We start from the raw sequence: 12,241 nt of genomic DNA, 5'->3' as shown, positions 1-12,241 counted from the left end.
AATAACTTGAAAAAAATATATTTTTAAAATTATAGGTTTTCTGAAAAATTCATAATTCAAAATTAAATTAAATTATTTGATATATTGAAAGATAGAAGAAGTTTCAACCCCCTAGATAAAAAAAAAATTAAATTTATTTATGTTTTAAGTCGAGCGTAAGCGAAATTTCATAACGCGAGTGCTGATGAAAAATGTTGGAAGTTTAAAAAAAAAAAAACATTTTCTGTGGTATAATGAACCTATTAGTCTAAGATCCCAATTAGGATCGACCTTCACCCATCTGTTTACCGGATGAAAGTTATTTTTTATGAAATATAAAATGTTAACAAATATCCCTGCAATGGGTTGCCTATAAAAATGTGGTCCAGACTACTTTTAGTGAAAATATCAAGAGTAAAATTTTTAGAAATTTTTCACTGACTTGCATATCTTACGAATTTTGATCTACTCGAAAGTAAAAGCCATAAAGAATATGCAGCAGCTATGTTGTTTGCCTTTTTTCGTTCACTATTCTCGCATTTATACAAGTTGAAAATAGTAATTACGTGCATCTGTTAATTCATTGACTCGCATATCTAAATAAAGATAATTTTGTTACAATTACGGTGGCATATGATTGGCCACAAAATATTGGTCAAAAATAATGTTTACAAGCTTTCCAAGTTTTGATATTTATATTAAAAATGGTCTGGACCATATTTTTTAAGGCAACCCGTTACAGGAATATTTGTTAATATTTTACATTTCATAAAAAATAACTTTCATTCGGTAAACAGATGGGTGAAGGTCGACCCTAATTCGGATCTTGTACTATATGTATATAAAATTTTTCTGAACACAACAAAGAATCATTCGAAGCCCATTTGAGTTCATTAGACACTTAGAAGATGTAATGATGAAACTAAATTTCTAATCACTGATTCCACGAAACAATTCTTTAACAATATAATAACTTTTTCATGCCATTGAAGTACAAACGAAGTCAATTGTCTATATCACAAAATACAAATAATCACCTCCTTCGATAAACAACAATTTTCTAAACAAATCGTATCTGTTTACCTATAGAATTCGATGTAGATCTGAATGTGAAGTTAAGGTCATACATAACGTTTCTTCCTATGAATATAACTTATGTAGAATAAGGACTAAGGACTAGAGTTTTTTTTTACTTCAACGGACTTCAGATAGGAGAGTTCATCAAAAAAAACGTTAAGTCAGATGTGTCTATCCGATCATGGCAAAAGCCTTACAGCGGCAGAGAGGAAGAGTCCTCCTCCTCTCCACTGTGACAGTTCCTGTAATAATCGTGATACCCTGTTAGGTCGTTTGGCATGCCTGCTATCTAGCAAGTGTCCTACAAAAGGTGCAATAATTTTGCTCAAAGAGGCTCTTCGTAACCTCCGCCGATATCCGTCTTGTGATACAACAATTGCGTTCCCCCTAAATCTAAGATTGGTCTTTCTTAAGTAATCCTTATTTAGGAGCAGCAACCACTGGGTAAACGATACTCCCGCATGCTTATTGTTGCTTGTGTTCAACAGCTTTGTACAATTTCTAGCAAACTCCTCGACTTCATCATTTCCTGTCCCTATACCCCAGTTCACATATCAAGTAAATAATTTTTCAAGCTCATTTGAGGACGTTCAGCAGTCCTGTGCTACCTTTGAATTTTATATCAGACTTACACTGTAAATGTATAAATGTTTTCACCCAGTGAAAAACCAATCTAGATATTAGTCCTTTAGGACCTGTTTGTGTAATATGTTGTTTGGTTAACATACTTGTTTGTTATTTTAAATGTCCAGTCCAGAGAAATCAAAAACATTTTTTTTGTTTTTGTTTTGTTTCCATTATACCTATATTCGTATTCAAATTGTGTTTGATTTTTGTTTCTTTTTTTTCGTTTCTAGTGGTACAGTTTCATCATATTATTATACAGACAAAGTCAGTGTGTCCCTAGGTACAAATTGTAAATAAAAACAATTTATTTTTATTAAGGTAACAAAACTATTAGAAGTTTTCAAATCAAAATATATACAATGATGATATCACACCAAAGTGTCACGAGAATCAATTCTGTCAAAACTATTAAGGTTACTAGACCAGAAAAAATATGTAAACGTGCGATCGTGTTCTGTATGTCAATATATGACGAAGAGTATCGAAGGGTAATCGTAAAGCCCAGAAATAAAGAAATTTATCTGTAAATTAGAATGCTGTAAATACTAATGCTCAAAGCTCGAATTGCTCACTTGTTCTACCGAAATAACAAGTCTATAGAAACAGTGGGTAGAATTTTACCGGAGCGAACAATTCGCAACATTACGCAAAATTTTAAGGAAATTGACAGCATCGGAGATATATCTCGCATCTATATCAACATATCTGCAACGTTAAAGCATCTAAAAACCGATTCCCGCAAAGTTATTGCCGAAATAACTACTCGAAATTTACAAAAATCAAAGTGAATTAACTCTTTGAGAGAACTAACGAATAAACTGCTGTAGAAGGTCCAGAGGCGACCATTTGGCTGACATCATTTTTATATTAAAAGTAGAAAACTTAATATGATTTTTAAGTTACGAAACTCAATTTGGATCACTCTTTGGATAATCAGAATTTGTCTACCATACCGTAACATTTCTAATATTACCTTTGGATTCATCTGAAAACATTATTTTCTAACGTTTGAGTCTCCAAGAAAGAGTCTAAGTCTTTTTTTTTTTTTAATGGAACAAATTTTTCAAAAATTTGTATTTCTTCTTGTATCAACATCAAAATCTTAATGATTTCATTACTTCGAATTCGAAGTTTTATTTTCAGGTATCCCGCTAAGCATTTACGGGGAAGAAAAAAAAGAATTCTGGATCACAAGTATTTGTCCATTCGTTTATTTGAAAATTGGCATGACATGAAGAAGAATGATGTAAAAAAATGGGGACTAAAAGGCCATGGCAAGAGAGCACGAAGTTGAAGATGAACGAAGGATGATTTATGAAAGGGAACCAAAAAGGGGGTACCAAGTGTATTAACGAAGACTAAAACAAACAACAAAAAAAAGACTAAAAAATGCCTCATTTATAGATTTGGCCCTTGGACCTTTTCCTTAAGCCTGAAAATGTTTAAATGTACCCAGCTAATACTTTATGGTGGTGGTGCAGTGAAAATTTCACCAATGACAAAACATAAAAAATTACTGGACCAAAAATATATTTCGAAGAATCCATTTTTGACTCTCAATCCCTGAAGGGTTTTAAGAATTGTAGAAAGAAGAATTCATTAAAAATTTTGTTGTTACTTGTTGAATTTGTTGAACATGTGTTAAAAAAACGATTTTTTGTTTTCTCCAGATTTTCTCCAGATCTAACGATTTTTTGTTATAAAATTTTTTAAATATTGAGGTACATAAACTTTTCGATAAAACAATGTGTTTATTATTATTAAACTCTTAACCGCGTACCTACATTAACTATAAAACATTTAAATAAAAGTAAATCAAGTATGTAGTTCCATCTACAATCAATTATTAAAAATATATTTGTATAAATGTAATGGACAAATAAATACTTATATGTTACAGTTACATGAACATATGACGACGATGCATATACAACACAACGACAACAAAACGAAACAGTAAAGGGGGCATGGTGTACACAGTAATCAAACTTTTACCACTACCATACGACACAATCCCGATAAAAATCCCCCACCTATTTAACTTTATCCCGCGACGTCGTCGTCCGTCTACTATATCGAATATGTTTGAAAAGACTATCAAAGCGACGTATGTATAATACATACATATACCACAAACAGACTGCATAATATGTGAACGGGACGCGACCCCCCACCACTAGAATGTCAAACTCTATGATGCGTATGTGTGTGTGTCTATCTGTCTGACAGACAACATACATTAACGAAAAACTAGAGAACTATAAAACTATCCTTATTTAATTTACTGATTATCTCTTTTCTGTTTGTTGTTTGTTTGTTTTTTATTTTTTAAAAACATATGTGAGAGAAAATTATGAAAATTTAAGAATTTGTTTGTATGAAAAACCAAAACAATAACAATAATCAATTTTTCGGTGAAAGTTTCGTGTTTTTATTTATTTTTTTTCTTTTCAAAAGTGTACATAGAGTTTTTATTATTATTATTGAATGGACCAATGGATGCTGCGACGAGAGATGATTCTACATACATTTGCCCGTAGGGAATGCATGTTTCAGTAGTGTATTGTCTACATTCATATCCAGATCGTGTTTTTTTTTTAATGTTAAATAAAAATAATAAATAAATAGTTATTCATTTGTTTTTTTTTTTGTCAAAAAAAAAAAAAAAACAAAAGAAAAAAATAAATTTAGTCGTTTGTCGATTGTGTTTTGTTAATAAATTTTGTCGTGCTAAATAAAAAACAAAAAGTGAATTAAAATGAATCAAATAAAATGAATAGTGTTCTTTTAATTGTTGTGATATATTTGACGTAAAAAGAAAATTATAAATTTGTGAGTGTATGTATATAAACGTATGGCGTTTCCATGGAGACAACACAAATTAACATTATGCCGACGTCAACATCATCGTCGACGACAAGTTTATATTTTCAAGGTCGTGGACGGCGAAAACAAGCGAAACCACGACGAAAACAAGGTAAATAGAAAAATGTAGAATAATTTTTGTTGTTGTTTTTGTATAATAAATAATATACGTATATTTTTTTATTATTATTTATTATTTTTCTGTGTGTTTTTTCGGTTTTATTTTGGTTGTATTCAACATGTGGTCGATTACCTCTCTTCTCTCGACTCGACGTTATAATATGGTGAAGTAGAAATACCTACATCGACACACAAACCATATAACTGACTTTTGTTGTTGTCACATATTCTTTGTTGTCGACTCTCATAACAGCACCAAACGACGGACGTAACACAAAAAAAATGAAAACTTTTTTTTTTCAAATGATAATATAATTTTTGGTTTATAATTCTCTGGGTAACATATGTAAATGTTTCGTCATATTTTTGTATCAATTTAAGAGGGAATATGGTTAAGAGAAACTTTTTTTGAAAAAAAACTTTAAAAGTGTCATTTATATTTTAGTTTTAGAGGTAAAAAGGTCTTTCTGCCTTTTAAGAATGATTAATTGTTTTGATATGTTTATTGTAACTTGTATTTTACGTTTTAAAAATATGTTTCACGTATTATGAAAGTTAAAACTCAATATGATTTTAACTTAAATTGAAATAACACGCATGCGCTACAATGCGCATGCTCTGTTTACGTGTGGCTATGACTCCTACAAGTTGTTTGAACTTTTTAAAAGCTTTAATTAATCCAAACACATGATGACAAATCAAAATTAACGTTTTCTGCGCCTAAGTCTTTGTTAACAAATGGAATTTCCAGTTTTTAATATGAGAACCCATCTTCGCTTAACAGCTTGTTGTTCACATCAGTAGAATGAGACATTTTCGAAGTAAGAAGCCCGATATTATTCGATTGAGAATATCTTTAATTATTGTTAAAGTATTAAAAATTGTACTGTTTCTTAAATTCTCTTAATATTTGTCAAATTTAAAAATTAAAACAATTGCGTTTTGAGGTGTCAAAATTAAGACAAATAATTAATTGACTTACATTATTAATATTTTTAAATGTTTGTTATTTTGTTTCTATGGTATTAACAATACATTTTGACAAGAAAACTGCTATTTGATTATAAATCAAATAAATTATAACCAAATAAATTGAATAGAAACTTGGCCAGACGTGTAAAATTTGGCACACATAAAACAGCTTTTTGGGTGGTATTCTATTATCTTAAGGCGGTACTTATTCTGGTCTAGAAATTTAAAAAAAAATTGGTTTGGATTTATTTTTGCATATTTTCAAAGGTTAAATCTTTAAGAATATGTCCTTAAACGGATTTTTCAAAATTCAAATTATTTTCGAGGATAGAGTGAATTTTCTGTTAATGAAGTTCGAATTGATCGCTCTGAACTGCGTAATTCAGGTGCTTCAAAGAGGCAAAACAGAAGAAAACGGTTACCAGAAATAACTTGGCAAAACATTGCATATGAAGTAGAAAAAGGCCCAATGTATGGATCTGGGACCGCCGTTTAATCCAAAGTGTCCTCAAACTTAAAACTCGCTTTTCTCGAGATGATTATCATGATATCAAAAGTTCTTCTTTACCGGTTCCTGTGAAATTTGGTGGGAAACTTCTCTATAAACCTCTGTATTGTGTGTGCCTGTGTCCAGACGATAGTACCTTTATTGACCAAGAATTTATTTAACCAGAGTTCACCGTTTTATTGTAGCCCCCTTTTGATTGATTTAAGGAATGGACACAAATTGAAATTAATAAAGGATAAATTACTTTAAAGTCCAATAACAAAGGTCCCTTCCAGAGGTAATTTTATTATCACTGAAACTTCGATCAGTTTCTATTCATAAAATAAAATATAATTTTTGTGTTTGTTTTAATCTACCTAATTAATTGAAAAATAGATAACATATTACTTTTTCCAATCATGGAACAGTGTTTACAATGAAGAAATCGAGGTTATGACGTCAAACATATACAAGTCATAATAAGTCAGCATCCGTGGAGATAACCTCTGCCAATTATATTATTGCACCGTGTGCGTTTCAGTGTATAAAATATTTTTAAAAAAAAGCTATTATTATGTTCTCCATAGATATTTATTATCTCGTCAGCACTCGGGTTTTGAGCGTTTTGCTCACACTCGATTTAAAACAATATCTTTTATTTTTCAAATGGTATATGGGGTTGAAACTTTCTTCATATAATTTTATCTATTTCCGAATTATTACTTTTTCAGCTTTTATCAGCCAATCTACAATTGTTTTAAATAAAATTCTCTCAAGTCCTTCAGAAATTGTGATAATTTTACTCATCACGAGAGTAAAAGTGTAAGCAAAGAAATATCAACTACGTAAATTTTCGGATCTGTTCTTGTACTTTCGTTAGTTTAGTCGTACTAAGGTAATAAAAAATACTTGTGGTATAAATTTGGTGAAATTAGTTAAAATGAGTTGAGTTATTAAGATTATTTCCCTACTCTAATATTTTTACTTTCAAACATCATTCAATAATCTCGTAATCAAACTATTATTAATTAACTAGTGCATTACAAAATAAATTAACATCAAATCATGTAGAGGTTATGATTTACAAAGCTAATGAATATTTAACGAGCGAAATATTTGACGCATGCTTAGAGCGTGTGAGCAAATCTTTCATGACGCGTTTACCGAACAAAAGACACGAGTGCTGACGGTTAAAAAAAAATTTTTATTGAAGTCGTATGATTTAAAAAAATATAATTAAATGCTCTTTGTACAATTATGACCATGCGCTAATTTTTGTTGTTGAAAAATTTTATCTGTAGTTTTTTTTTTTAAATATTAATTATGTTTTATTGAACGAAATATAATACAGGTCAGGTAATTTTATGTTTGGAAAAAAGGGCAAACGAACTGAATAAGTACCTACTTAATATGAGTATAATTCCATTTACATTTTGTTTTTATGGTTAAGCCGTTTCAATTCTCAATTTATAGTTCCTAGGAGTAATTGACGACACAATTGATTTAATTCGATAGTATACCAAACTAACTGTGAACAACCCGCTTCGCTGGGAAAGTTCAATTTTAAATACAAAGACTATTGTGTTCTAACCTTCACTTCACATGCCGTCACTTAACCCTTAAACGAAAAAAAGTTTCGAATTATATTCGGGGAAAAATGGCCGCCATCGTACATGAATCTGTTTTTAATCAGATTTTAAACCTTTAATTTTTGTTAATCAGCGAAACCTTAATGTGCGCTCACGAAGAATTGTTCACTGGATAATACATTTCAACGGAAGTTATAGCTGTATTCACAACAATCTCAGTACCGTCTACTTACGTAAAAAAAAACGGTTTTTGTTATCGCAAAAGAAATACTATATTTTTCAAAGTTCAAAAGGTGTTTTCAAACTGTAATTAAAATAATTAAATATGTATTTTAATATTTTCCTATTACGCAATTAAGTGAAACGTTTCCAAGTAATTTTATCAAATAATAATATATCGATCAATAAATACTAACACAATTTATACAGAGTGTTATGCGTTAACGACAGAAAACTATTCGAGATTTTGACACAATATTTATTCTTATAAATATAACAGATGTGCTTAATTATTTTGAATACTCGGCTAACAAGTGGGGGGGGGGGTGAGGCTATAAGTTTAACATGTCCGTGACTAGAAATTACTAAGAACATTCTCGATCAAATAACTATTCAAACAAAACTCAAATTGATTATTCCGGCTAGAAACTATGATGTTACAGGCATCGTCAGAAATACATAGGCTCGTTTAATTAATAACACCCGTCTTAGTTATAGTACAGTGAAAGATGTTACAAAAATCGGCTTATAAAACAAAAATGAAAGAAACCGTTCGCATAATAAACAATAAATTTTTAATTCAATGAAACGGTCAATGTTAAAGTACACTTAAAAAAAACTTTTTCAAATAATCTAAAAATATTATACATGTATAACGTATACGTAATTCAAGTTGCCTATTTATTAATTTTGTCAGTCAACTTTAATATTAACCATTCCATTGAATTAACATTTTATTGTTTATTAACAAATAGAAACATTTGCGGTACTAACTCATGCGTTACTAATGATATTTGACACCTGAGAAACACATTCCATGAGGTTTTAGCAAAATGCGAACGATTTCTTTCATTTTACTTTATTTGTAACACCTTTAACTGTATTATTAGTCGGGGGTTAAAAATAGTCTGAAGTCAGTTTACTCCATGAAGGTTATAAAGAAGGAGAAAGATCGCTATGTACTAAAGCATTAGCGCACCTGTCCCTGAAAATTTGTATAATTTATAGTTCATTTTTAAGCCACCAGCCGCGCTGTCATCAAGAAGTTGTATCTCCGAAGCTAGCTGTTTATGAGTACAAGTAGACGAAGTTAGTTGCATAATGTACAAATTGATATATCATTTCAAATTAACGCACAACAGCCCGCTTTTATTGATACTACTTAGCGGTCGCAGCGCCTCACTTATTTTATCCATATTTCGGGGACAATATTTTCTATAGCGATCGTTCTCCTTCTTATAAGCTTCATGGTTTACTCAGTCAGTAGAAAAATAACTACTAACTTCCTTATGTGAGTAACACATCATACCGAAGCTTAAGCTTAAAAGGTACACGCAATATATTTACACTAATGGCGGCAGTTTGGTCATTTCAATTTCTTAAATACATTAAATACATCATGTATAGAGAAGTTGATGATGAAGATGATGACTGAATGGGTTTATAAAGGTTAAAATCATATATTTTACTTCAAAATTATTATTATTAATAATTATTATAAATGAGAATTTTATCAGTAAATATAATATTATTATAAATGTCTTTACTTTATTTTCTTATATAGATTTTTTGAACGGAAAAAATAAATTTCATTTTATTAACTTTATCTTATAATTTTATTTTGATGATTATTATTAAATCTTATTATAATTATTATAACACAAAAAATCATTAACTATTTAATGTTATTTATAGTTTTGTTTTTAATTATTTATAAATTACTCTCTCGATTAATGTATACAACTTGCTTCAATCTGTACTTATAGTCCCCAAAAGTTCCAAGCTTCGTGAGTGCCTTCGTTTTGTTGAGTTTTCCATACTTTAAATTGTAGCGATTAATTAATTCACCCGTGTTTTGATTATTTACGATCACATATTTCTTATTTATTGTAAGTGCAAGATTTTGTGGTCTAAATGTAAAGATAATTTTATCCGACGAATGTTGGTTGGAGTCCACCGTCCGTAGCACGTAAATTTAACAAGGTATTGGTAACTGGTTTTTGCGGAAATGTTTAATAAATATATGAATAATTTGTCGATCGTATTGTCCGACAAATTTTTTGCGCCGCTTATCCAGTCTGACTTTGTAAACATGTCATTTTCACGTTCTTATGTAAAGTGACTACCAGAAATGTTATGTTTATTGGCATGTTTCGATCGTCGGGCTGGATAAACGGTGCAAAAGACTTGGTCGGACAATACGATCGACAAATTACGAGCGTGACGCAATCTTTAAGGGCACTTCTGCAGATATACCCTCCTATTCCATTAATTACCATATCTTGCCCGGATAAACATTTGTTGGAAAATTATGCCCAATATATTAAAAGGTGATCCAATTTTAGTTTCCTATGTTTGCAACTCTGTTAATTTGAATGCTATGAATACATTCGCTTGTTTCAAATGTCAAATGCTAGGTTAAACCATTTCATTTTAAATATGAATCCCTTTATCAATAGTTCAATTCTCAAATTATTCACTTGTTTTACGAAATAATAATTATGAAAGACCTATATATAGATTTTTGCTTGGAGATTATAACCAATTTAATCGTCCTAATGAGCGAACAATTCGCTTCATTGTGCAAAAACTTGAGGAAACTGTAAGTATATTGGAGATAGAGTCAGATGTGTGTTTCATTACAGCGTGCAATAGTCAAGAAAACGCAAATGGATTTGTAGGGTTTTATTAAGAGTCGCGTCTATATCAACAAACCTGCAACATAAAAGGCACTTAAAAGGTAACATTTTTTGTCAAGTTATAGCCGAAATAACCCCACAAAACTTGTAAAAAGTCATGGAAAATTGCCTCGAACGAATAAACTTGCTGGAAACGTCCCCGAGGCGGCTATTGGACTGATATAATTTTTCATATTTTATAGACTGTTCCTAATTTTCGATTATTAAAAATTATGTAAAATAATATTATATTTTGTGTGTTGTTTTTTTTTTCTTTAAATTAAAATTAGGAAACCCAATTTGGATCTTAATAATTTACCAAGAATGATAAAAATTCACATGATCTTATAAATAGCTTAAAATCAAAATGAGTACTCGCAAACCCTTCTTTGTTCTCTACCATTATGTACACCCAAAATTGCTTGTTCTTTCATTCTTGAATAGGTACACCTAACAAGAAGAAGAATGAATAAAAATGGCGATGTATGTGACTAAGTAACTGATACAGTGATACTTATAAAGGTAAACTATAATGGTCGGTTACTATTGATGAGATCATATTATAAACAAGTTTTTTGTTGGACATAATATGGATGGAGGGATAAAACTGACTCGGTTTATTCTTACTAGAAATAAAGAAAGGTGGGGTTCACATAATAAGAGTTTTACTCTGTATATACCTATTATACCACCATGAGAGAGCAAGCACGTCTTCTTCACAGAGCATCATCATCACAGTTTGTATATAGTTTTATATTATATTTCCCTTTATAAGTGTTAATGGTTTCCAGGTGTTACTAGGCGCCAATAAGTCGCACCATCTTAACATTACTTCACCTTCATCTTGGTTTTACACATTATATGTATATATTGTTACATATAAATAAAATATTTTTATTCGTGTTCAATGCGCGATTGATGACTAATAATTTCAATTCTTATTATCAATATAAAAATATATACTCATAAAAAAAATACATTTTTATTTATTTTTATTAAAGATGATTTCATTAGTTCAACTTATAAAATTGAGTACTATAATAAATTATTGTAGAATAAAAGCTTACAACGCCATGAAAAAATTGATTTCAAGACGGAACTGAAATATGGCCTTTACTGTGTCAACTATTGCGCCAAAAACATGGTTTTGATGAAAATAAAATTACTCGTTCATCTCAAAAATTTTTTCCTTTTGTTTTTCAACTTGTTACATTTGCAATATGTTGTGACATGTTTCGGACAATGAATCCATTTTCAAACTGTGATGAATACTTCAATTTTTGTTTCTGTAAATTGTTATATGATTTATTATAAACCTAACTCAATTATTAGTTTTATAATTAAATCATAATTTTAAGACATAGTCGAATCCAGTGATAATTAACTAAATCACTCACAAGTGACTAGACTTCATTCTAAAATTACTGTCATTCCGATAGATAGAATCAGAAAACAGATAGAATCATGACTTAATTTGAAATTGATCTGATTCCTTGATGAGAGCATATGAAGTGGGAATAATTGTTGGCAACGTTTTCGAGACTTTTTCTTAAGGTTGTTTGAATCTCGATTATTTCTCTCCTTATTGAATTTGGTCAGGATCAAAGTATGTTTGGCAATGCGATAGG

General features: G+C 30.1%; 1 protein-coding gene across 1 annotated transcript in view; it reads left to right on the top strand.

Annotated features, from left to right (window-relative positions):
* The first annotated feature begins 4,446 nt into the window (after positions 1–4,446).
* The window catches only part of LOC123294508 (zinc finger protein 1-like), a 244,663-nt gene continuing 236,868 nt past the window's right edge, over positions 4,447–12,241 (top strand). The window contains exon 1 of the mRNA XM_044875561.1: positions 4,447–4,660. Coding sequence (XP_044731496.1) covers positions 4,549–4,660 — 112 coding nt within the window. The 5' untranslated portion in view covers positions 4,447–4,548. The remainder of the gene's footprint in view (positions 4,661–12,241) is intronic.

Source organism: Chrysoperla carnea, chromosome 1, assembly GCF_905475395.1.
Source record: "Chrysoperla carnea chromosome 1, inChrCarn1.1, whole genome shotgun sequence".
Lineage (NCBI taxonomy): Eukaryota > Metazoa > Arthropoda > Insecta > Neuroptera > Chrysopidae > Chrysoperla > Chrysoperla carnea.
The sequence above is the reverse complement of the archived record's forward strand: the minus strand, read 5'-3'. Positions and strand labels throughout refer to the sequence as shown.